Source organism: Spea bombifrons, chromosome 3 (assembly GCF_027358695.1).
Source record: "Spea bombifrons isolate aSpeBom1 chromosome 3, aSpeBom1.2.pri, whole genome shotgun sequence".
NCBI classification, from domain to species: Eukaryota; Metazoa; Chordata; class Amphibia; order Anura; family Pelobatidae; genus Spea; species Spea bombifrons.
In genome coordinates, this window is record NC_071089.1 from 57,502,933 (window position 1) to 57,529,029 (window position 26,097).

The 26,097-nt window shown below is 39.8% G+C and overlaps 2 protein-coding genes across 2 annotated transcripts in view; one reads left to right on the forward strand and one right to left on the reverse strand.

Moving 5' to 3' along the window:
• Positions 1–1,309: 1,309 nt before the first annotated feature.
• MCM9 (minichromosome maintenance 9 homologous recombination repair factor) overlaps positions 1,310–26,097 on the forward strand; it is a 28,125-nt gene continuing 3,337 nt past the window's right edge. Inside the window, exons 1-10 of the mRNA XM_053458929.1 lie at positions 1,310–1,377; positions 2,759–3,085; positions 4,470–4,783; positions 7,477–7,558; positions 7,909–8,109; positions 9,457–9,582; positions 10,471–10,590; positions 21,246–21,420; positions 24,852–25,054; positions 25,893–26,096. Of these exons, the coding sequence (XP_053314904.1) occupies positions 2,776–3,085; positions 4,470–4,783; positions 7,477–7,558; positions 7,909–8,109; positions 9,457–9,582; positions 10,471–10,590; positions 21,246–21,420; positions 24,852–25,054; positions 25,893–26,096 (1,735 nt within the window). The 5' untranslated portion in view covers positions 1,310–1,377; positions 2,759–2,775. The remainder of the gene's footprint in view (positions 1,378–2,758; positions 3,086–4,469; positions 4,784–7,476; positions 7,559–7,908; positions 8,110–9,456; positions 9,583–10,470; positions 10,591–21,245; positions 21,421–24,851; positions 25,055–25,892; position 26,097) is intronic.
• Positions 12,458–19,845, reverse strand: ASF1A (anti-silencing function 1A histone chaperone). The gene is made up of 4 exons (XM_053458936.1): positions 19,425–19,845; positions 16,211–16,326; positions 15,854–16,030; positions 12,458–13,244 (listed from the first exon to the last, which is right to left on the reverse strand). The coding sequence occupies exons 1-4, from the start codon at positions 19,531–19,533 to the stop codon at positions 13,032–13,034; spliced, it is 615 nt and encodes a 204-aa protein (XP_053314911.1). The 5' UTR covers positions 19,534–19,845; the 3' UTR covers positions 12,458–13,031.

The following is a 26,097-nucleotide window of genomic DNA, read 5'->3' on the forward strand; positions in this document are numbered from 1 at the left end:
CTCAAATAGAGGTCTCACTATGAGACTAAGATCTAGATCCCCCGCAGCGCTGCAGGGGACCAGGATTCTCCTGTCTGGTACCCCCTCCAACTTACCGGTGCTTCTGACTTCCTGGTGTGAAGTCGGGGCAGCGGGTAGATGTGTTCGTGATTCGCGTAGGCTACTTCTGCTGCAGCCGGAAGCAGGTGCCCTTAGCGGCGGGGGTTGTCTGCGTCCATCGCGCATACACCCTCCGACTGTCAGAGAGAATTCCCCGCAGCGATGCGGAGAACTCTCTGACAGCCAGGGAAGGTCTCGCGATGGACGTAGACTTCGACCTGCTGCCCCGACTTCACACCATGGAGTAAGAAGCACCAGTAAGTTTTTTGGGGGGGAGTGTTAAATGGGGGGGCATAAGGCATTTCTGTAGGCAGAGTGCTGTATAATATGCCTTTCAACCCCCTTAATGCCACTCTGCCTCTAGAGATATACGTTTTAACCCTCTTTATGCCACTCTGCCTCCAGAAATGTCTTTTAACCCTCTGACTTACATGCCCATTATTTATAAATACATTATATTCAGTTTATAAAGAAATGCAGAACTTTGCTGACAAATCTTTTCCCTTTGTTTCATTTATTTCACATGCTTTATGGCATAATCAATCCCACTGATACCGAAGGACACCTGTGACATATGAACCACTGACTTTTGTGAAGAACCACAACATAAAATATAAGACAATTCCTAATGGCTGTTGAATGTGTATGTTAAAAAAACAACACAAGTGAACAATTACTTCTGACAACACTGCATTTATTTATAAATGTTACCTTCCCATGAGCCAAAACGGCCCTGTCACACATAGCGCTAACGTATGTTTACAAAGACAATGTGATGAACAAGTGTATCTCCCCCACAGACCGCGCATTACTTGCATTCTCATTGGCTCCAAATTGTACCCGCCAATCACGTTGAGTGCCGCAACTAGTCATGGGCGGGGAAAAGACTCTCACGTGCTGGTGTAAATATGATTGTTCATTTAGGAACACGCTGACATATTCGCAGCCATTTTGGACCCAGGCAGCAGCGCACGGAATATATTCAGAAATAAACCAGTAGACGAAATGTCTAATGCAACGATAATTATTTTCTTGAAAAGGCAGCCAGCTTTGTGTCGCGCCCTTCAGAAGATATTGTGTGCTACAGAACATTAGGAAATCTCTCTCGATGCCAGTCTCAAAGATGGCGGTTAGCTGTGTGTATGGTTAGCCTGCGAAGAGGCTTGGAACGCATAACGGATAGCGCATGCGCAGTGCACTTGCCCGCCTGCGTTGCGGCTGCTGGCAGTGCGAGTGTATGTGGATATCAGGGAACAGTGGCACTTCACTCAGGAATGGGTAAGTGCTGGAATTGGAATCAGTAGTATGAGAATTGGTATTTTTTGCGTCACCCACAGCACACGAGGAGCCCATTGCAGAATGCATGAAATCTTGCAACCCCTCCCCTTAAATTGAGATATATTGCATTACAGCTCGTTTAAGTTAGTTTGCTATTAAAAGTGTCACAGACACGCTTATAATGCACATGGCTTAACGGACATTCATGCTTAGGGAAAGCATCATTTCCCTTTAAAATATAACACTTAAAACATGGAATGACTGGTTATTCTGGTAGAAAACAAAAAAACTTTTTTTTTTTGCATAACTGCATTTTTGCATAGGGGGCAAGCATACCCATATACGTGTAGATTCTACTAATGTTACTCCGTCCATACCTTCAAGTTGTCGCTGTTTAGAAGCAACAGTTCCTCTTTGGGAACCAAATATCTGTGTCCCCCGTGGTGTCCCTTTTTTCCCGTAAGATTGCCGGGAATGAGTGTTCTACAGCCCTTAACGTTGCAACCTTTATATAAACATCAGAAAATATTGTTTACAAATAAATGCAATTAATGAAACTGTTGTAATAGAATACATCATTCTTTGCCCAAATCCCTTAGTTATACAAATAAAATATTATTCTTAATCTTGCTAAAGTTTTGCACCCCAGTCGTAACCTATTTAACCATTTGAAGACCACATCCGTTTGGAGAAAAGTTGCTTTTCTGGTGCATGAAGGTTATTCATAACTATAATGCTGTAATTGATTGATGAGTGATGAGAGTTGTCTATAGCAACAAGGATATCAAAACTGCCTATCCTTTTTTATAAATGAGACGGCAATATTGCCTTGATCCCAGCGTGACACGCAACTACAAGAAAAAATAGACCACATTTTATAAAAGAAAATTAAATGTGGAGATATCACGATGGTGATCACTGAAGAAGTTTGCGATGACCTACGTTAGATTTGTGTTCAGAATTGCTAATGTGGCTAGATAAGTATGCAGTAAAACAAAATATTTGGAAGTTGAAGTTGATTTTCAGACTATATTTGTATATAAACCATTATATTAGCACCTGGATTTATATGCCCCCCCCCATTCACAGTTGTGTTTCTAAATCAAATTCATTAATCTTCGGTTGTGCTGAGTGTTGGATTGTGAAGTAAATCATTATATCTCTTTTAAGAAGTGCGCATGCGCATATGTGTTATTCATTATATTAATACTTTGTATGTTTGCTTAATAGCAGTATTTCATTTTATATATTAGAACTAGTGGGTAACAACCACAAAGCTATTATTTATTTATTGTGCTGAGTACTTTGTTTTACCATTATTTCTAAAGCATGTGCAGAAACTGAGATCGTTTTAACTGTTTCCTTCTCTTCCGAATCTTAGTTCTAGCGAAGTGAAACATGTATCTAAATTCAGAACAAGTAACACTGGTGGGTCAGGTGTTTGAGTCGTACGTCTTGGAGCACCACAAGAAAGAGATTGAGCAGATCCTCGCAGAACATGACGAGGACGCACACTTTTCTGTGGTTGTGAATGCAATGACTCTTTTTGAAGCCAACATGGAGATTGGAGACTATTTCAATGCTTTTCCCAATGAGGTTCTCCCAGTGTTTGACAGTGCGCTGCGGCGAGCAGCCATGAGCTTCCTACAGTCATCGTCACAACAAGGAAATCTCACCATGAAGCAGAATCTGCATGCTAGGATAACAGGTATGCCACTTTATCTCAAGTGTGTGTCTTATATAGACACGTTTTGCTTAACCAGTGGTCAACAGTTTTACCCCCAAATATTCCTGGTTTTTGGTCTTCTGAGGCAGTTCAGGTAGTGACAGGTAGTGAAATCAGTGGCCATACAGTGACCATTGGTCTTATGTTCTGGTACATAGAAGTTTTGGCTGGAAATTCTATATATCTGTTTGTTCCTCCCAATGCCCCTCTGTCTTCCTGCCTTGCTTTTTTTCAGGTTGGGCTGCAAAGTCTGAAATCATATGTAACTTGTGCAGACAGCTGTCAGATCCGTTGTGCTGGTTTTGAGATTATCACGATGACATTAAGCAATTATTATTGCTGGACAGGGATACTAGCTGCATCTAGTACAGCCATCACACAGACAAATTTGAATCTTATTTGCCACAGTTAACGTTATCTGAATTTCCATCTCAGTAGGAATACCCCAGGGCTTTGTCCTGGATCCCTATCTCTTCTCTCTTTATAAAAAAAAAAAAGGCACAAAAAACCTCCTTTGTATTCAAGCACCACCTCTATGCAGATGAGATACAAATATATCTGTCCACACCCTGTCATCATCATGACATCAGAAACGTAACATACGTTTACAGCATGCCTTAAAGCAGTATCTCATCAACTATTAACACTTTTGTCAGACACCAAGCTTATTTTCCCACATCCCATCCCAGCACCTTATACAAGCACTAATCATTACCCTTGTAGACCATTGTACCTGCTTGCTCATTGATCTTTTTTTCCTGTATTTCCCCTCTACAATGGGTTCTCAACTCAACCATCGGAATACCCTTCCCCTCCTGCAGAACTCCGTTCACCCTCACACTAAAATCAGTGCCTTGTCTTCCTATGAAACAGTGGATCATATTCAAAATCCTCCTTTGTACTTGTCATGCCATATCTTAGCAGTCATCTATCTGTTTTAACAGCTACTGCTCTTCTCCTTGCTGCACATATCTCTGGAACTCCTTTCCGTTCTTCACAACTTCAAAAGCAAATAATAGCTTAAGACAGGAGGCTCTAAGTCCCCTTCAGCGCTGCGGGGGATCTGGATCTTAGTCTCATAGCCAGACCTATTTGAGGTCTGATTATAAGACGTCCCCGATTATAAGACGAGGGGTCTTTTTCAGAGCATTTGCTCTCAAAAATACCTTATCTTATAATCGAGCAAATACGGTACATTTATTACCTTTACCTTTTCCAAAACTCACTTTAATATCTTCACATTTATTTGCTACCCGTTTGCCCTATAAACAATAATATATATAAATTGACATTCTCACTTTATACACAGAAAATAAAAATGTCTGTTCTTGTTTTAATCACTACTGCGGCCATCTTTATGCCCTAGGTCTGCCAGTTTGCCCTGAACTTACAAGGGAGCACATCCCTAGGACCAGAGATGTCGGGCACTTCCTCTCAGTCACGGGCACCGTGATTCGTACCAGTTTGGCAAAGGTGCTCGAGTATGAGCAGGACTTCATGTGCAACAAATGTAAAAATGTGATGACCGTCAAAGCTGACTTTGAGCAGAATTACCTGTTTTCTCCTCCCACTGTCTGCACCAATGAAGACGGGTGCAACGCTACAAAATTCACGTGTCTGTCTGATATATCCTCTCCGGCCAGCTGCAGGGACTATCAGGAGATTAAGATCCAAGAACAGGTGATTGAACTGTTTACGTCTATATCTGTATCCTTATGTGATCTATCTTGAAAGGGCTGTTCCACTTAGTCTGCAAAATGTAACACTTTTGTAGATAAATGCATCATTAGAAATGTGATTCCTAGTACTGTTGAATGCTTAAATATTTCCCAGAAAGAATTGTTTAATCATACCAAGTGAATGCTTCATTCGTAATTTGCCCGGAACACTTAATTGGGTTACATACGAGCATGCATTGATAGGTTGTTGCCATAGAAACTGCAAAGCCTTCTTGGAAGTTTCTATGTAGTTTTCATGTGATTAAACGTTCAAAGGAAAGAATAACATTTAAGATCTACGAAATGTTATTTGTGTGACATATTAGTGGGTCTGATGAAGGGAGGGATCCAGCCCCATGTTCATGTTGAATTCATATTGGAATCAATTTTGCTAGGACTTCCAGTACATGTAAACCATAGGCTATGTATGTTAGAATTGCTTCATTGAACTCATAGCTACCTCTGCTAAAAGTAGATAACACATCCTGACTTTTCTCTCCTAATCCCTTGCCCTTACATCAATATTTCCTCCCAACCGAACAATTCAGGATTGCTGCCTTATTGTCGCACAATTGACTTTGTTTTTTCTTTTTTACCACTTGGTCACCAAATCCTGATCCCTTTGCCTGTGATCTCTGAAATTCATTCTTTCCTTACACAAGACACTACTAATTCATATCCCGTCTGGATTATTGCAACGCAGCAGTAGCCAATCACATGTATGCTGTAGGAACGCTGCTGTTTCGCTAGCTCTGTGTGATTTTGCTGACTATGCTGTCACTTTAATGGCTTTTTTTAAGTAGAACAGCAAACTTGCATCAAGTGGGTGATGTGCATCTCAAAAACAGCAGTGCTTCTGCGTGTAAATTGAAACATTTTGCTGTAGTCTATGTCTCATTCTTAAGGCTCCACTCACAAGAGCTGGATGTCAAAACCCAGCGTGAGCACAGCATCCTTACTTACCGTATTTGCTCGATTATAAGACGAGGTTTTTTTCAGAGCAAATGCTCTGAAAAATACCCCTCGTCTTATAATCAGACCTCAAATAGGTCTGACTATGAGACGACTAAGATCCAGATCCCCGCAGACCTTCCCCGGCTGTCAGAGATCAGAGTTCCCCGCACCGGTGCGGGGAATTCTCTCTGACAGTCGGGGAAGGTCTGCGCGATGCACGCAAACAACTCCCGCTGCTAGCCACGCCTCCTTCCGGCTGCAGCGTAAGTTGTCTACGCGAATCGCGTAGAGCTCTACATGCTGCCCCGGCTACATGACAGGGGAGTCAGAAGCACCGGTAAGTTTGGAGGAGGGAGGGGGAGGGAATGTTAAATGGGGGGCATAAGGCATTTCTGGAGGCAGAGTGTTCTATGAAATGCCTTTTAACTCCCTTAATGCCACTCTGCCTCCAGAAATGCCTTTTTAACTCTCTATACGCCACTCTGCCTCCTGAAATGCCTTAAACCTCCCTATATGCCACTCTGCCCCATACTATGCCTTTTAACCCCCTTAATGCCAGAGTGGCATATAGGGGTATAAGGCATTTCTGGAGGCAGAGTGGCACATAGGGGGTCAAAAGGCATATCATGGGGCACAGTGGCATATAGGGTTAAAGGGCATATCATGGGGCATAGTGGCATTTAGAGGGTTAAAAGGCATATCATGGGGCACAGTGGCATATAGGGGGGTATAAGGCATTTCTGGGGCAGATGTGCATAACTGGGGGGGCAGGTTGGAAAATAGAAGGAAATAAAACCAAAATATTTTTCTCAATCATAGCTTTTATTAAAAAAAAAAAAGAGTTTACATGAATTAACATTTACTGGTAAAACTTTTTTCCTATAGGGTCGTCTTATATTCAGGCTTTTTCTTTTTTCCCTAAATTAATATTCAGATTTGCGTCGTCTTATAATCGCGCAAATACGGTAATTTGTACACCACACATTACTTATTGCTTTACTATTCAAGCCATTTCATGTTAGCACACCATATCATTTTAAATAGACATTTTACATTTTCTTTTTTGTAAAGCAAGAAATGTTTTACAGGATTTCTGCTACCGGGATGAGCAGTGGATTTCTGTCTTCTGTTTTCTCACCTGTTTTGCTTGTAGAGATTGATACATGTGAACTGCGGCTAGAGTTGTCATCTTTAGATTTGCTTATGAATAACACCTTTTTATACATTCGAGACAGATGTTACCAAGTGTATTCTGAGCTTGTGATGTTTGCCTAGAACACTGAAATCTGTCTAGTGTGAAGAGAAAAGGTTTTATCACGTAATAGAAATTGCATGAAGTATATTTCAATTTAATATAAAAAGGTTTGTTGGCTTAGATGCTCTTGTAAAAAAATATAAGTCATGTATGATTTCTGTTTCATGTTTTTTTAGCAAAATATGTTATGTTCATTTATATTTTGAAAGTAAATTACAAAAAGGTGGCCATTTTTTATGTCATAGCAGTTTGAATAGCTTTGTTATTCGCTTACAGACGAGGTTAAAGAGCAGCAAAAGTACTGATTATTCATTGTTTTTTTTTTATTTTATGGGTAGAATGTACTTTTAATTGGTTATATTAGTAAACATTGGTATGTCTTGTTGGTTCGTGGTATATGCTTGTTGAAAAATTGTGTGGAAAAACTAAAATTGCGTGTTCTTTAGGTCCAGAGACTGTCAGTTGGAAGTATTCCCCGATCTATGATTGTGGTTTTAGAAGATGACCTGGTCGACAGCTGTAAGTCTGGTAAGACATCACACGCACAAAAACATTATAAATGGAGCAAAATGTTACATTAAATTATCTCTGAAAAAAGGTTTGGCATTCAGTACTAGGAATGATGTTTGTAGTGCTGCATTTAGTTAAAATATTTTAAACTTTAATATTTGTTCATTTGTGTAGGGAAAATGCTTCTGCGAATTGATTACTTTTTTTCTTTTGAAATTTAGCTTTGGCTTGACATATTTCCAAGCATGTAGTAAAGAAAAATTCTTATACGGGCCTTTTTTTTTTATAAAATGTTATTGTTATATACATATATGATATAGTATAATCTTTTACGTTTTTTAACATAAAATTACTCTTTGTTTCTGAAGGAGATGATGTCACAGTGTATGGTGTGGTGATGCAGAGATGGAAACCCCTTTACTTGGATACTCGCTGTGACCTGGAGATTGTGCTGAAGGCCAATTATATCACAGTTAATAATGAGCAACCTTGTGGTGTAGTCATAAACGAAGATGTGCGCAAAGAATTTGATGAGTTTTGGGAGAAATTTAAGCACAACCCTTTAGCAGGTATGTCATAAAAAGTCCCGATCTGCAAAAATAGTTTAAATAAACAAACTGGCGTACAAAAAGAGTATGGGATGCTCACTAACAACAGACATAGCCGATCCCATGGTGAGTCCCCGCTTGGGAGTATCTGGCATTTTAGCTCCCTTGCGTAATTACAGAGGAAACGTACGTTTCAGCCTTCATTGGCCTAGTCAGAGAGGTACAGTTGTTATCCCTCTAGGCCAGGGGTAGGCAACCTTCGGCACTTTGCCAGCATTATGACTGTAAGAGCATTATGGGAGATGTAGTCCACAACACCTGGCATGCCGAAGGTTGCCTACCCCTGCTCTAGGCACAAGAGAGCAAGGAGGTCCACATCCGAACTCACCTTAACACTTTGGGTGAACCCGAAGAGATCCGCCGAAGGGTGAAATGCTATACAAAAAGAGTATGAGATGCTTAAGCAGGGAAGCACTTTAAGACAGGATATCTGTCCTTGGTGAACATCACCTTTTTTATTATTATTATTATTATAACATTGTTAGGATTAAAACATTCATTTCTAGTGTCAAAGGTTGATCAGTGTTGATTATGTCTGTATATTCTAAATCTATGAATCTGTGAATCTAGGCGCCAGCTAAAAAAGTTAGGAGCCAGGATTTTTTTTTAAACTAACAGTTGGTCAGGAGTGATCTGATCATCATCAGCCCACTTACTAAACTCACAGCATTTGACCTGGAAGCATTCTGGACTTTCAGGTCAGTGCTGTTTTTTTAATTATTTTTTTTTTATTATTATTATTTTTAACCCTTTCAATGCTGATGTTCCATTGGAGCACAGCATTGACTGATATTTAGTGCCCACAAGCTTGTGGGGACAAATGTTAACCCCTGCAATGCCATTGTCATACACAATTGTGGAATTGAACGGGGTTAACATTGTACTGTCGCTCTCATGGAGCGATCAGGCAGCAGGGGGGTGTTGTGTCATGCAGTCAACACACAACCCCCTTCCCTGAAGCTGCCTGTGGCAGCTGAAAGCACGATTGCTGGTTTTCCTGCAACCGTGTTTTCAGCCTACAGAATCACTCTGTGGGAGTGATCTCGGGCTCGGAGTGGCTATGCTGGTCTGCCCAGACTTCTGGGCAGACAGCAGCAGCAGCGCCCCCGTGTGATGACTCAGCCTCTTACATCCACATTTTTTTGTGGGTGTAAGAGGCTGACAAACATCTAGGCGCCAGGACAAAATTCTCTGTCGCCATGGCGACCTGGCGCCTGGGATTTGTCGAGCCCTGATTTAATGGTGTGTTTAGTTTTTAAGTATGGGTCTTTTTTTTTTTTTTTATAAATCTCATTTTGTTTCCAACAGGAAGAAATGAGATCCTGGCCAGCCTGTGTCCACAGGTGTTTGGCATGTTTGTGGTGAAACTGGCAGTGGGAATGGTACTAGCAGGGGGAGTGCAGAGGATTGACCCAGCTGGAACCAGAGTAAGAGGTATGTGTGTGCTAAACATTCTGACAGAATAAATGTGGTTTGTCCTGTTATTCATAATTCACAAAATATCGTAGTGCTTATTTTATAGCCGGACATTTTATGGTATTTTGTACTTTACAAATGGATTATCATCATTCAGAATTAGGAATTCAAGCATAGTATAAGCCTGTTTAAAGATACCGCAGGGTCCGGCACATAAACATTGAAATTGATATCCTACTTTTCATTTGTATTGTATTTTATTTACATTTTTAATCTTTATTGGGTGAAAAAAGGCTGCTTTACTCGCAGAGTTTAGAGTTCGACAATGGAAAAGTGACATGTGGTAGGAGCATGGTAACTTATACTAGAAAGTTGAAGAGCCAAAGAAGTCCATCTTGTTGCGCAGTAGAAACAGGACCTTAAGACTACGTTATTGATTACCAAACATTTATTTGTATAGCACCATCAAATTCTGTGGTGCTGTTACAATGCAGGGCACTGAAAATATACAAAAAATTTTCAAGCTATTCACAGGACAGATCATGTGATGCTTTTATCTATGTGCACCCGAAATCTAAATCCAACTTGTTGGATGTTGCTGGTTTTACTTTTTGCTGGGCTTCTCATTTTTAATTGTGACTGTAAGGCATCTGATACATTGTATCTGTCGATTAAAGTGGATGTGAGTAGAGAAGTGCTTATTGGTTGGTGGTGGTCTTAATCTCTGGTATCCAATTTGAAAGAGTTGTGTGTCTTAGGAACGCTGCTGCTATGGGGATCATCTTTGATCATCACATCTGTATATAACCCCCCTTTCTCACTAGAATTGTTATTGCATACAAGTAGTCTGTAAAAGTTGTTTGGAGTAGATAATTATACATGTGTTATTGGTTTCTTTTTCCATAGGAGAATCTCACCTTCTTCTGGTTGGAGACCCAGGTACAGGAAAATCACAATTTCTGAAGTACGCTGTAAAAATTACGCCAAGATCTGTGTTGACTGCAGGCATTGGATCCACTAGTGCAGGTATGTGCAGAAACGCCAAATAATTTGGCTCCTTAAAATTTTTTACTACCTTTTTTGTGTCCTAAGTAAACGATTAAGCAAGCCTTAATTATATTATTGCATACAGCCAGCTCCTGTATGGTTGGAGACTGGCTTGTCCACTAAAGAGCCACAAAAATTGCATATTAATGGTACTGTCATTCAGCCATGAGGTAAGTAGTGTTTATTTCAATAAGAACTGGTTTTATGGCTTTGTACGTTGTCACCATGTGCGTCTCAATTTCGGTTCCCATAGTATTTCGTGAGAGCAAAAGTTGAGAGGAAATGGTCTGACAGTTAACATTAATTACAATGTGTTCTGATTCTAGCTTAAGACCTGTACGGTTTATTGGGTGGAGATTTGTAAGTACAAAGTGTTTTTTTTATTATTATACTATTAATGCCTTTAATGACGTAAAGCTACCTCGCAAGAGGAGTGATCCAAACAACCATGGTACATAGTAATGATACACAAATCTAATAATGGCCTAGTGTCTCCCCTGTGAGCAGGAGCCAGCATTGCTAGCTCTGTGTAATGGAGTACCAGTACCTCAGTACCACAGGAAACACAAAGGAGAGCATCAGATGTTATTTTAAAAAAAAAATCATAAAAATGACTTCATACTAATAAAAAATAATTATGCGAATTCCAGCGATGTCCTCACCTGTGATACTGCCAGGTTGCAAAAGAGATCCCAAAGAAAACTAGTAAACACGCAGTTTAAAAATTGAAAAACAAAAGGTGTGTACATTAAATATGATAAAGAGGAACTATGGTTGAACAAATCTTGTAAAAAGGGAAAAAAACCTGTGGTCAGAAGGGTGTCTCGGCCCAGTCTTTTATTTACTTTTTAGTATTGGTGACTATTGTTGGTGACTTTGTCTTGCATAGATTGTAGTGTTGTAGAAAGAACCCATCCAGTTTAACCTTTCCAAAATAACCCCTTTTATTGATTCAGAAGGAACCAAACAAAAACCCATCAAAATATATAGCAGTGTTGCCCAGACATGAGAAAGTTATTGTTACGTAATCACTGTCTGCATTTTGAAAAGCATGGTTAGGTTTGTCTTCTCGTTATAGTCTCCATTGTTAAACATGTTATTTTGCTTACAAATTCCATTGTATGTTAATTTATTAGCTGGTGATTTGTGGGATACCTAGTCACACTAATGGACTATCTACAAGTACAGTGGCATTAATGGGAACAAAAATAGTTGTTCCCAGTAAACTTCTAAACTTGAAACTAAAATAAATTCCTGACCTTAAAATGACCTTCTGAAGTGCAAAAGGCAATCAAGTACTGAAAAATTCTATTTTGAAACACAACAGGACAAAACTGTACAGAAAGTAATCCTACTAGTAAGTAAGTTGGCACTTTCATCCCTGAGAACTTCAAACTAAAGCTAAATGAGCCAGACTCAAGCCAAAGCTAAGCCTGGCCTACTCCTTTGCTCGCATGGACTCTCCCAGTTGGGCTTCTGCTGTGCCAGACCAGCTTGCCCACCTCTTATTCACATGAACCTTAACACAGGGTCACTGGAGACTTTACAGTGGTGGTTTGGAGTTTTTTTTTGATAAGGTAAAAAAGGGCTCACCATGCACTGTCGGCATTCATGTTTCAAGGAAATCTTACATTGCGACTGCAGGTTAATTCCACGTGACAGCTCCAAAGTTTACACACATCTTCGATAACCCTTCTGGACATCATTATGAACTACTTTTGCGTGGAGCTTACAAAGGTCTTATTATTTTAAAGTACAGATCGTTCAGAACAGATTTTTCAAATGATGTTCTATTTAAGCTTAAAGGATGAGTTAGTATCCAATGTGTTGGAAATGGAGTCTGTAGTCAAAGATGATACTTTTAATTGGGCTCAGAGGTCTCTACTTTGGATGGAATCACATTGGAAGAGTGTGTTGGAAAAAATCACAATACATTTTGGTTACTGATCTGCCCTCTTTTTGAATAAATCCTACCATGTCCAAGAATGGATGAAACCGACACTTCTTAACATGCAGATAAGTGATCAAACATTTATATAAAAGCAAAACTTTACTGTGGCTTGTATTGTTAGGTGATATCACTACATCATTCCAGTGTAGATTTCTTTTGTATGCCTGGACAGCTATGGCTCTAAAATATCTAAATAAAGCAAGTATTTTGCTTGTTTGTTTACATTTTGTTGTGGATGAGAAATAGCAAATGTTTTTTTTTATCGAGCCTAGTTAAAAAAAAAAAAGTTTTTTTTCTTCTTTACATGTGAGAATTTGTTTCTCTAGGATGAAGTTTTGGGTTTTTTTTATGATGTTTTCCCCTTTCTATGATATTTTTTTTTCCTGCTACAGTGTGCTGATCAAGAAAACCAGTGCCTGTTGACCCTGGTTGCGTAGACAGGTTGGCAGTAGAGTTAAGGTAGAGTAGGTCACATACAATCCATGTGGGATTCAAGCATTATGTTCAGGGAGTTCTCTGAGGTGGACCAGCCTTTAGTGGTTGACGGCATGGTTTCTGTACAAAGCATGGACTGTAGATTCTGGTTGCTGTTATCCATTTCCTCTAGTTTCTCTGCATTGTCTTCCCAGTTTATGTGGAACCTGGTTACCCTAGGATTCGATGCCAGTATATTCCTCTGAAGCTGTAAAGGTGTGATAAAAGGACAAACAATACAATTGTCAAATGGCTGAATTTATTAGTTACTGCAAACTTAGGTGTTCAGCTCCCCTATGAAAATCCTTGCATTTGTCATTAAGCAGTGTTTATTTACAAGACAATGAATCTAAAACGTAATGAGTTGCATCAAAAATCTCCAGAAAGCATGGTTACTGATGTCATTCAATCACCATTCCCAGGTATTACTTGATCAAAAGACTATATGTTGTGATTACAACAAGGAAAGTTCACATTGCAGTACACTGTTGTTCAGAACTCTGACACACAACATTACATTTAAGATAAGCCTACACAACACCGACTGAAACAGGGAGCTTTCTTACTTTCTAAAATGTAAACAATAGGTTTAACTAATTCCGGAATCAGCCATACAAATCCAAAAGTTATATGAAATTTAGGCCAACTCTGCCTTTAGTGACTGGATACAAAAGAGAGAAACCTTGTGTGAGCGAGAATCATAGATGCACACAAGGTGGTTTATTCATCGAATAGATAATTGGCAGGAGATTTGTGGCTTTAACTCCACTGGTAACGGCCTTCTTAATGTATAGTGACGTGAACATGCTAAAACTCCCATAATTCTCCCTTTAGTGAATAGACCCCAAAGTACAAACCAACACAATGAGATAGCTGTATGAGTATTCTAATGTTCTGTGTCAACTTTAAATAAGCAGATCAACATATCTGCTAGCACAGAGCAAAATAATAGAAATGTGCAAATGAGTCAAACTGAACTGAATTGTTTGGTTCATTTTTGGCCCATTTGTTTTCAGGCAACAAATTACATTCCCTGTCCATTTGGTTCTGACTAAAATCGGGGGCGGAGGCATTTTTGATTCGGGAACAAAAGTCGTTGCCTGGTCCCCATATTCACTCTCTCACACTCTCCAAATGCTTCTCTGCCGTCGTCTGCATCTCTGTGGACATAAATGGTGGTGCTTCCAGTGATCTCCTCTCCCTCGATTGGAGGATTGGACATAACCTAGTGTGAAATTCTGCCAAAATGGTGACGCTTCTAGTGACTTCCACTCCCACGATCCTCCAATCCAGGGAGAGGACGTCACTGAAAGCATTGTGATTTGGGCGGAAGTTCACCTTAAGGCAAACTATTGGCGCTTTCGGTGACGTCCTCTCCCTGATTGGAAGATGAGGGAGGGGATGACACTGGAAGTCCTGCCATTTTGGCTGAAGTTCACGGCAGGTTTTGTCCACGGAGGTACGGATAAAGGTAAAAGAGAGAAGATGAAGAACGAGATGTGACAGCAGAAGCGAAAGTGATGAGCAGAGAAGGTAGGGAAACATTAAGATAGCGAGAGAATTAGGATGAGAGTGTGAGTGAAAGGGCCAGCAAATTTTGGATGGAAATTCTGAGCTTGTTGCTTTGTTTTTGTCTGCTTCGTGGGGGGTCTGGCCTTGTTTTCATGGTTTTGTACCAATCGCTGAATATGCCAAAATTCGGTAAATTTGCAATTCATATGAAGTCTACAACATAACGTGACATTGTAAAGTAGTGTACAACATATATATCATTGGTTGGACATTGCATTTACAATGTATAACAAGCATAAAAATCACTGCCTGATGCTTTAGCATTTTAATGAATCAAGCATGCTGTCTTCTTAAACCTCACAAACCCATAATCTACCAAAATAGTTTCCTGAGCTTCTGTTGACTGTATAGTTTCTGTTGACTGTATAGAGTTTTTAGAGTAGCAGGCGGGAAAGCTTTTAAAGCAAAGCTGGAACAGGTATGATTGCTTGGTGTAATGCCTTGGCAAAGGCATCATAAATCAGAATGATATTCTTTATAACTCATTTGTACTGCACTTTTAAATATCTTCTACAATTAAATACATAATAAGAAAAATTAACAAAATTGAAGCTGTATAATATTAACTAGATAAATACACCAAATTTGTGTGACTCCTCCTTGTGTATGTATAAACATGATTATATATATATATATAGATATATATACATATATATCATTTCTTTTTTGGTGCAGTATTTTAAGGTACATCTTATATAATTCTCTAGAGACTGTACCTATGTGTTTCACGTTTGTTCCATTAATCTGCCTTCCTAAAAGGATTTATTTCACATTTTGGGCTATAAGTCATAACTACACAATAATCATTACGTATCCTTTTGATACGCCTCTGCTTTTAGTCTATTGTCAACCTAGCTGTTAGTCACTGCCTCCCCACTGCTGTTCACAGCACTCCCAATAATAGAATCTGTTGATTATGCATGATGTACTGCTGCAACACTTGGCACTTTATTTACAAATACGAGCCTTACCTGCTCTCTGGTTTTATAACTGCTACCAAAATATGTTCTTGATGGTTAACCCTTGCTATACACTGGATTCCCTTATAACTGTAAATCATTTGTGATGAGATTTAGCATACTATTTTTCAGGCTTAAACTGATTTCTGAGGCAGCTGTAGACACCAAGCCTAGGCCAAGTTTTAGCCCTAGCCTGGGACTAGTAGGTCATCCCATCGAATGCAAGCTGTTGACTAAATACGATTTAAATGAAAGTGGAGCACATATATTGCCTATCTTACCTTACCTTAGAAAAATCAGGTTTCACAGGTGGGTTTTCCCGCAGTTCTGTTTCGGTGTATTCATTATTGACATAATAGCCCACTCTAATAAATTCCTGACCCCTGTACGTGCATGTGATTAACACTACTGTGACGCCAACTGCATCTGCATCTGGAATAAGTCCTGGATTGGGTGCCTCAGCCTGAGAAGGAGAGGAGACATAGCAGTAACAGCAATCCAATGCAATTTAGAACATCCGCAGTCCTCTATTCTTGCACCGTGTATTTAATCCAGTTGAGAGTTTATTCACTAACGTTAGAGTTGGTAGAGTTTTGGTTTCAATTCCAAGTAAATATTTTCTGCCTACTAACAAACCCCTCACCTGAAATACAAACATGTGACGGCCAGCAGGTACAGGTCCCACCAACACAGAGTCTAGCACTTGGTCATATTCTTCACTTTCTGCTGAGCCCACGTAAATTATTTTCCATTCCAAGTCTGCATGAGAAAAGAAATGGCGATTGCTTTTGATTGTGGTTACTTTGTTTATTGCTGTTTTTACGATATACCATGCAAGTCACCTTAGTAGATTTTCTCAGAATCAGGGGAGAACCTGAGAAGGTTAACCTAAAAGATAACATGTTTGTAATAGGACATTTTGAGTAGGGATGCACTGAAATATCAGTGGCCGAAACATATCAGCCAAAAATGACATTATCTGCAAAATGTGGAAATAAAAAAAAAAGTCCGAAAGTAATGTGGGGCAAAATCCCGCAACAACGACATCCGCAGGGGCCCTGCTGCTTACCTGTGCGTTGCCCAGTGTGTGCAACCAACATCTCTTGTCCAGCCCCTGCAGGGATGTGCAGACTCCATCCTGCAGAGCAGCATTTTATCTATGCTGGCAGCATAAATACACACGGGGGGCAGCTTGCTGGGGCCATTTCATAAATCAATACCAAAGTGAGGGGCAGGCTGGGGGCATAAATACACATAGTGCTGGCTGGAGGCAATACACAAGGAAGGGGTCAACAACAAAGCAGTGTGGAAAAAAAAATATATATATATATTTTATTTTTAAAAAAAGATTACGGGGGGGGTAAGTTTCGGCCAAGTGCATGCTGAATTGTTGGTTTCGGAGCATCCCTTGGGAACAAGCCTACCATTTAATTGTGTGTGAGATATATATATGGAGTTGTCCTGCTTAAAGTGACTCTTCTGCCATGCTATGTGCTTTAATGCATAAATTCCCATAGTCTCCCTTTTGAAAATGCATAGGGGATTCTGTAGAATTCTCATATGCAGATGCCCCTTTACCCAGCGAACACATCTCCGTTCATCGTCCTTTCACCTACTGCTGGTCAGCTACTTCACTGGCTCAGTGAACGTTGTGTGTGGGAGTCTATTTCAAGATGGCAAGAATTGCCGGACCACAGAGTGTCCTATTTTTATTAATTTCATTTTGAAAGAAGTGCATTGATGCACTTTGTATACTCCAGGATGTTGGCCAGTGCCAACATGGGAATATGAGTCATTTTTTAACCACTGCACAACCTTAAAATGTACTATGATGTCCTACAAAACAGGCCCTAGATGACAGAGGAGTAATAGTACATCCTATGGTTTTTGCACCAGCAGGAATATTTCCCCATCGCTAGCTTCCTGCTGACTGATCTGGTGTAGCAACACTAGTAACACCAGAATAATGAAGAAGTCTGGGCATTCTCTGAAGTCCGTGTCGGTCCTGACACAGCTAAAAACTGTATTACATGTGAAAAGGTTCTCATAGGGTCTCAGATCCCCCCTGAGCTCCAGGACGCAATTAAAAAAACCAAAAAAACAACTTTATTGCCCCAATCTGAAGCTCAGAAGTACGTAAGGAGCATTTTGCTCCCTTATACAAAAATATCCACGTTGGGGTATTGCAATAAAAAAAAAAAAAGAATTGCTGTTTTTTTTGACACATTAATAAATGACAGGCTGTACAAAAAGTGGTAAATGGAGATTATGTCCTTGAAAAAAAAATATATAATTTCTGTGGTTACACTAAACATGAAAAAGTGATGGTTGAACAAAGACGTGCAAAAAATGGCAAAAAAAAAATCCTATCACAAAGGGGGTTAGGAAAATGAAGAAAAAAATAATTTGCCTTTTTTTGGGGGGGGGGGGCATGGAAGCATGTATCCTTAGAGATAGACTTCTGTTTCATGTCTTATTAATGTAAAGATGCAATGCAAACGTAACCATTGAATGATTGCATTGATTCATATCATCTAATGATCAACAATAAAAACTAGTTGAATACTATTATAATTGTGGGAGTCTCACCTGTGGGCCTGGGGCCACACAGACTGTTTGTACATTGGTCTACTAGAGGACAACATGGTTTAACCTTGGGGTCTTGTAAGCATCTGTGAGGTGTCGGCCCATAAGTGATCTTCAATCCACAGGACCAATAGGTGACATTCCTTGCTATTATTACATGCTTAAACATATTCAGTTATTTTCATTTTATTAAAGTCTTGTGCATTTTAGTAGATTTAGCTGCTTTCATTTTTTAGGGTAGGGTGTGATGATGTGGTTTACACAGAGTTTGATATACTCATTACTCTGTCACTTACTCTGGGTATTTACTTTTGTAGGGTTTTTTTTATGCACGCATGATGTGACTTGCACAAGTAATAATGAGGGGAACTTTATTATGGAGGGATTACTTGAGAGACAAAATAAATATGATGGAGGGATTACTTGAGAGACAAAAAATACATAATTGTTATTTTTACTTTAGTTCAGTCTTAGCCTGTAGTAGTAACATTAAAACACATAGAAAATATTTTTTTCAAAAGGATACTTTTTTTAAAAACATTTAAATAATAATAGTTATTATTCACAAATGCACTTGGGCGAAGGTATGTGAATAATCTCCAACCATTCGCTGCATCCACCAACAATAGAGTTTCATTTAAAATGTAAAATAAAGTAGCTCATAAAATAATAAAGTTGGCTGGTCATATAAAAAAAATATAACGCATACTCATATGTCATTGTATATCGAAGTTTAGCAGCATAGCATGTGTATTTTTTTTCTATTTTAAAAATAGAGTTTTTCTATATATATATTAATATTGGCGTCAGCTGGTTTCAAACCACGTGCCAAACTGTTTTTACTGCAGTGATTCTTCCATGCTAGAGGTTCTCAAAGTCTTTTCTATTTAGTTTTTATTGACAGCCCATGGGGAGATCACAAGTGCAGGGGTCAGCACTCTAGCTCCATGTCTGTAGCATTGCCTGTGCAGCTGTCTCTCTTAGTCATTAACCTTCCTCCTCCTCTAACACACATCTAAAACATGGCTGCTGCTGTCACTGCCACCAGAGCAGCCCAAACTTACTTTCCTCGCATTCCCATACACCTTGTCCTAGATAAGTTTGTGCTTTTCTTATTGACATGCCTGCATTTCCACTGCCAGTCCCCGCCTGCTCAGCTGCTCCCTTTCCTTATCCTCCCAAAGCAAGCAGCAGGCCTGTGGGAATTGGAACTTAACCCCACGTGAACCTGGCTGCAGCTTGCCCGTCGGAAAACACACATTCCAACTCACCTTCAGATAGGTCCTCTATGCACTCAAAGGTGATTTCAAACTGGAAAGGGTTGTAGAAAGGAGAAGGGTTATCCAGCACCACTACATTGTTCACCTGGACCTTTGCCATATTTTGGAAAGCACAAACAATGGGGATGATGTTTGAGAGCAGACAAGACAGCAGTGTTTATCTGTGCAGAGCCCTTGTCACTGCTTCCTGCAGCCCCTCACAGCAGTCCTGAGAAACTTTCCTCCAGCAAGGCTCTTTTATTTAATCCATTGATTCATTTCTAAAGGGGTTACTCCACTCTGTCTCGTGTATTAGTTTTTTTTTGTATTATTATTGTTGTTGTCCACCTCCCTTGCTTTCCTGTCTCACTTCACTACAGCACATTCTGCTCTGTTGCTATAACAGTGTGTGTCTGGATTGGTTACTCCCAGGCCCTCCCCTAATGCTAAAAGCTACACCAAAGAAAAAAGACAGACTCTTCATGACTGTAAGAGCTGGAAATATTTGTCAGCTGCTCCACCTTCTGGCTGTCAGCACAATTACAGCCCGGGAGGACGTGTCACCTTTTGACACCGTAACGAAGTCCAAAGTCATCAATAGTGTATTAGGGCAGTACGCAGTGTACTGTCAAGGCAATTACGTTTCTGTATACCATGCATACGTATATTGGACGTGGCAATTTCCTTTCTATCCAATAATATGCCCTTTTACGTTCAAATTGCACACATCTGGATTCTGTAGCTGTAGTCCTCTTTGTTCATTCATGGACAATTGAGATCAGCTGTTAAGCTGAATTTAACTCCTATACTCGTTTATCACCATTCTCCCAATTACTAAGTATGCACCTGTGCCCCTATTCCCCTTAGATTTATAGCTGTCAGTGGTACGAGGTTTTTTAGCATATTATTGGCTGTTAACTGTTGATTGTAAAGAACTGCTACTTTTTTTAACAAAACTATTTTTTCTTTACGTAGTCTTTGGATCATAATAACATCTGTAGGGTGAAAAGGTTCTCCATTGCATTTGAAGAATTTTCAACAATATTGGTTTTTAGTTTGTTTTTTTCCAGACGTAATTACATTCCTTATTTGCTCATTTAGGTTACGCAAAAGATTTCCTTTTTGTACATTTATTAAAATATATACGGTTGGGTATCGCTAGAAAAGTATTTGTCCTAGATCAGAAAGACACCCCATCTTCCATTAACTGAAAATATTACCGACCTAGCAGCCGACCTAGCAGCCAAAATTACTATTCATGGACTTTAAGATGTCGGGAAGAAGCTTTGACTTTTGGGTCCTCTTTTTTTGATAATGACTGGTGGGTTAATGTTTGATTTCTGGCAACATAAATGATAAAGGTACTAGGACTAGTACTAGTAAAATTAGAGAAGAATATTGATATTTTTGCGGCTAAATAAGGAGTCTTGTTTATATAATGGAAGAATCAACTATATTATTAAAGTAACATGAGTAATCTCAAATTTTTTTGTTGAGCGCAAGACAAGGGGTATGTGTGTCCAGTGCTTGCAGTCCATTATGAAACATACTCAGCCTAATGTTTTTAGAGGAACAAGTATACAGCAAAACGTGCTCCTCTGGACTTTCACGTATGTGAAAAATCTGAAGCAAACACAAATATGAGTGCACTGTGGTGAAATGTTATAGGGAATTAACATTTATAGCTATCGCCAATTATTGTTAGTGTATTTTTACACTTTGGAAAATCATTCTCTGGAAAATGGTGACCATTTGTTCAAAGTTCCATGTGGTCATTGATTTGCAGACCATTATGCTGCTACTCAAAGCAGATGACTGGAAAATGTCTTCTAGGCCTGACTGTGACAGCAGTGAAAGACTCAGGAGAGTGGAATTTAGAAGCCGGTGCCCTGGTGCTGGCAGATGGAGGCCTGTGCTGCATTGATGAGTTTAACAGCATCAAGGAGCATGACAGGACCAGTATCCATGAGGCGATGGAGCAGCAAACAATCAGCGTGGCAAAGGCTGGGTAAGTGTAATAAGGTAAAAGTCCAATTTTATTTTTTAACATAGTGGAATCATCAAATTCGAGCATGAGCAAGAACAGTACAGTGATCATGCATGTGCAGCACTAGGATAGCTTGAGTTTATAGTCCGGACTGGGGATTAATATTATCTCTGTTGCTTTAAGGCCAGTGGCCAATAAATTAGATGTGTGGCTGCACCCTACACTTTTGCTGTGGGTGGCCCTGTGTACCCAGCCCACAGCAGCCAAGTAAAGACTGAAGGCTTATCATGGCCTGCCTGTATTGATGGGATGTATGTATAAGTTAAAAGCTTCAGGAGAATGCATGGTTTCGTTATTATTATTTGTTTTATTATTGTTTTATATAGCTGAATCAGATTCCACAACACTGTACAAGAGGTAGACAGGCCATAACAAGTAGTAAATAACGTAGCAAGATGACATAAAGAAACAACAGACAAGGAGGACCCTGCTCAGATGAGCTTACAATCTACAGGAAGTTAGTGTGTATTATACAAGAGGTAAACATACCATTGTTAGGGATGGACAGCCACTCTAGTATAAGTATTGTAGGAAAGAGACTAGAAAAGATGGGAGGGTGTTAAGGCGCAAGTTCGTAGGTGTCCCTAAAAAAAGTGGGTATTGAGGGAGTTTTGGAAGGACCAAAGACAGGGGGAGGGCATTCCAGAGGATAGGGGCAGCCCATGTAAGTGTGCATGTGAACTAGAAACTGGAGGAGAGGACAGACGGAGATCATTTGATGAGCGGCAAGACCGGTTAGGAGTGTATTTAGGAATGAGTGAGGAGCTGTAAGTAGGGCAATCGCTATGATGAGTTTTGAAAATAAGAGTCAAGATTTTTAAATGAATCCTGAAGCGCACAGGCAGCCAATGAAGAGACTGGCAGAAGGGAGGGGTGTTAGTAAAACAATGTGAGAGGAAGATAGGTCTGGCAGCAAAATTAATGGTGGATTGTAGAGGGGCAAGACGGGTATGAGAGAGACCAGCTGAGACAGAGGACATGGACAAGAGCCTTACTGGCATCTTGTGTTAGGAAGGGACGAAATTTGGCAATGTTTTTAAAATGAAGGCCGCAGTTTTTTTGAGACAGATTAAATGTGGGGAGTGAATGATAGGTCAGAGTCAAAGCAATGAGCTTGAGGGGATGGAGACATTGAGGGAAGGAATATGAGGAGTTCAGTTTTTGCAAGATTACATTTTCAGCAAACATTCAGACATCTAGTTAGAGACAGAGCAAAGGCAGTTAATTATATGGTGTAAGACAGAGATCATAAGAAAGAGATCAGGAGAGGATAGGTAGATCTTGGTGTTGTCAGCGTAGTGTAAAGAGAGGACAGAAGAGTTGCTACAACTGAGCCTGAAGGGAAGGGGAAGTGTTACTTGAGTGGGAGATGTTGAAGGGACGATCAGAAAGGTAAGATGTGAACCAGAACATAGCAGTGTCACACAGACCAGGATCGTGAAGTGGGTGGTCCATGGTGTCAAAAGTAGCAGAAAGATCAAGTAGGATTAGTAGTGGCCCTTGGATTTAGCAGTGAGTAGGTCATTAGTAACTCTAGTAAGAGCGGTCTCAGTATAATTTTAAGAATGGAATCCAGATTGAAGAGGATTGAGTTAAGTAGTTGGAGTCAATAAACCTAGTTGGGTATAGACAATTATTCTAAGAAGCTAGGTGGCAAGAAGAAGTAGAGAAATGGGATGGTAGTTGAACAGATCATTATGGTCCGTGGAAGGCTTTTTCTAGATAGGAGTTATGGTAGAATGCTTGAAGGAGTATGGGACAGATCCCGTAGAGAGGGAAAGGTTAGAGATATGAGCCAGTGTAGGGAACAACATAGATGAGAGAGACTGGGTAAGGCAAGAAGGGATCGAATAAAGGCGACATGTGGTTGCACAGAAGGAAAGAAGAATAGCATGAACCTCATCTTCTGTGACAGGAGAGAATTTGGGTCTACTTTAAATGTAGTGAAAATTAGTTCACTGAATAGGATGAGGAGTCAAAGGGCAGGGTAGTGCTGATATTTCATATCTGAGAGTTTCAATTCTATTATTGAAGCATTTGGCAAAGTCAGAGGGAGTAAGGTTAACGGAAGGCGTTGTTGTGATAGCAGAATAATAGGAGTTTAGCATGAGTTTGTAGTGCAGGAAGTCAGACGTAGAATGAGACTTCCTCCAGCTAGGTTTAGCAATGTGAGAACAGCATTTTAGGTGTCTGGTTACTGTCGTGTGCCATGGTTGGAAACGTGAGGGTCGTGTGGAATATTTAGGGCTACATTGTCAAGAGCATAGGCGAGGGTGCAGTTCTAGAGAGACGCAGTATGGTTAGGACATATGTTTGAGATGGGAGAGAGGAGAGGGAGTAAGTCAGTTGAGAATTTTTAGGATTGAAAGAGCTAAGGTCCCTGATTAGGTGAGGTTTTTGGGGACGTATGGAAGGAGTAGGAGACCAGGTGAGAGCAGGATAAGAAGTGGTGGTCAGGGGGGGGAAGAGGAATTAGAGAGAGAGAGAGCACATGCTAGAGATGCTTCTTTAAAGTACATAAAGGAGATTCTCCTTCAGACAAAGTGTTTATAGTCTCATGGCAAATAATGTAGTTTATATGAGGGTCTTAGCTGGATCTCATCTTATTTTGTGGGAAGCAATATATTCTGCATTCCTATCACTAGAAAAATATAATTTTGTGTTTTCTAGTGAAGAGTAACGGACCCTCAGTTTAACCATAGAGTAAAATGCTTTCCCTTAGAGATTAACCCCTTTATTAAGATCCATACTAGACATAACTTGCCTATTGATGACTCCTCTTTGGTGATGTTAGCAGCCAACCCTGATGTTTGCTTGACATACTGGTCTTTTCATAGTCTAGTCACTTTAGGCCTGCCCATCAACTTAGCTGTAACATAGTTCTGGGAAAGAACAATTTGTCCTCAAATTGCTTTACTGAGCTTACTTTGACATAATCACAAAATTATTTCATCTTTTGTCCTTTTTTCAAAAGCCAAGGGAAACAGGTGGGAACTTGAAGGAGCAATTTCATATATTTATATATATATATATATATATATATCAATTCTGCATAAAAGAATACATTTAGACATATGTATTCGTGTATAGTCAGCCATTTACACGGTGCTTTATCTGTTGTATATATTTTAATTCAGTGTCCTAACTTTAGATGAAATATAGGCTGTAATGGCCCTCTACTAATAGCACAGTCCTATAAATCTAAACAAAAAGACAAAGGTCCTGAAAAGGTATGTGAGTTCATTGTACTCAATATTTTGGTCTTCTGAAAGCTGTCACATAAGTCTGCAAACAAACTTCGCTGTTAGCTGGCCGTAGCATTCCAATTGGCATGTGTCAAGCTTATTACTGCAGTACAGAGTAAAATCCTAACTCATCTCTTTCATTTTTAGGTTGGTGTGTAAACTGAACACCAGAACAACAATCCTGGCTGCAACCAATCCCAAAGGACAGTATGACCCTGAAGAATCCATCTCTGTTAATGTGGCTCTTGCCAGTCCTCTCCTAAGTCGGTTTGACCTAGTTCTGGTATTATTAGACACAAAAAATGAAGACTGGGACCGCATTATTTCTTCTTTCATATTGGAAAATAAAGGTAACAAGCCCCCTCCCTCCTTTTTCCCCCCTTCCTTTCTGCCATGACGCAATGCAGGCTTTGAGCTGAAAAAAACACCTACTGTAACTCTTGAAATTGGATTCTTGCCTTTTTACAATGAAAGATTCAGTAACCTTGGAAATGAAAGCTCTTGTTTCAGTGTCTTCATTTTGGAGCAGGGGAATCATGAGTTACACCTCTTTCCCATTGGCTTTGTACTGCTACAACTGTTAAGAAGCGTTTGATTACTCACATCCCTTTGTCAAAGCAACATTGGCCTTTGTGGTTTATCCACCAGAATTACCATTTCATTTCAAATGCATCCGTATGAGTATATATAGTGCATGTCTATGACAAAAGTCATTAAGCAATGCCCATTCTATAGTGATTCAATTAGCTATTATGTAGAAGGTTTAACCCCTTAATGACAAAGCCTGTACATGTACGGGCTCAAAATGCATTGTTTTCAATGGGTTTAAGGACTGCTCATTGTCCTTAAGGGGTTTAATAACAAGAAGTGTAAAACACCTTGCACATAGACTAAACTCATTTTGTAAATGCTATTTTATTTTGCTTTTAATTGACAAACATGTTTCTTTACAGAGCCATTTTAAACATCAACATGTTAATGTAATATCTATATTCCTTTGTTTCCCGGTTCAGCATAAGCTGCCTGTAATACAGTATTTTTATATATCAGTACAAAGGCCAGTTGGCTATGTGCGTAGTAACACTATGGTGAATAATTATGAATAGCTTAAATGGTTTTTTGGCAGGTTACAGCTGACTAGTGCTGCTAGTCAGACAATGAAAGACTAACAGGTTTAGCTCCTTTCAGGCTGCCCACGCAAATCTGATAAGCTCTGGAGCATGGAAAAAATGAAAACCTATTTTTGTGTTGTGAAGAACCTTCAACCCAAAATGTCGCATGGAGCCAACATGATCCTGATGCGCTACTATCAGCTTCAAAGACAGAGTGACTGCCGGAATGCAGCACGAACTACCATCCGCCTCCTAGAGAGTTTGATACGCCTTGCAGAAGG

Coding starts and splice junctions, on each gene's coding strand:
- ASF1A (XM_053458936.1), bottom strand. CDS start 19,533: ATGGCAAAGGTCCAGGTGAACAATGTAGTGGTGCTGGATAACCCTTCT. Junction 16,031..16,210: donor GTCACATGTTTGTATTTCAG/GTGAGGGGTTTG, acceptor TCTCCTTCTCAG/GCTGAGGCACCCAATCCAGG. Junction 13,245..15,853: donor TGAAACCTGATTTTTCTAAG/GTAAGGTAAGAT, acceptor ACACCTTTACAG/CTTCAGAGGAATATACTGGC.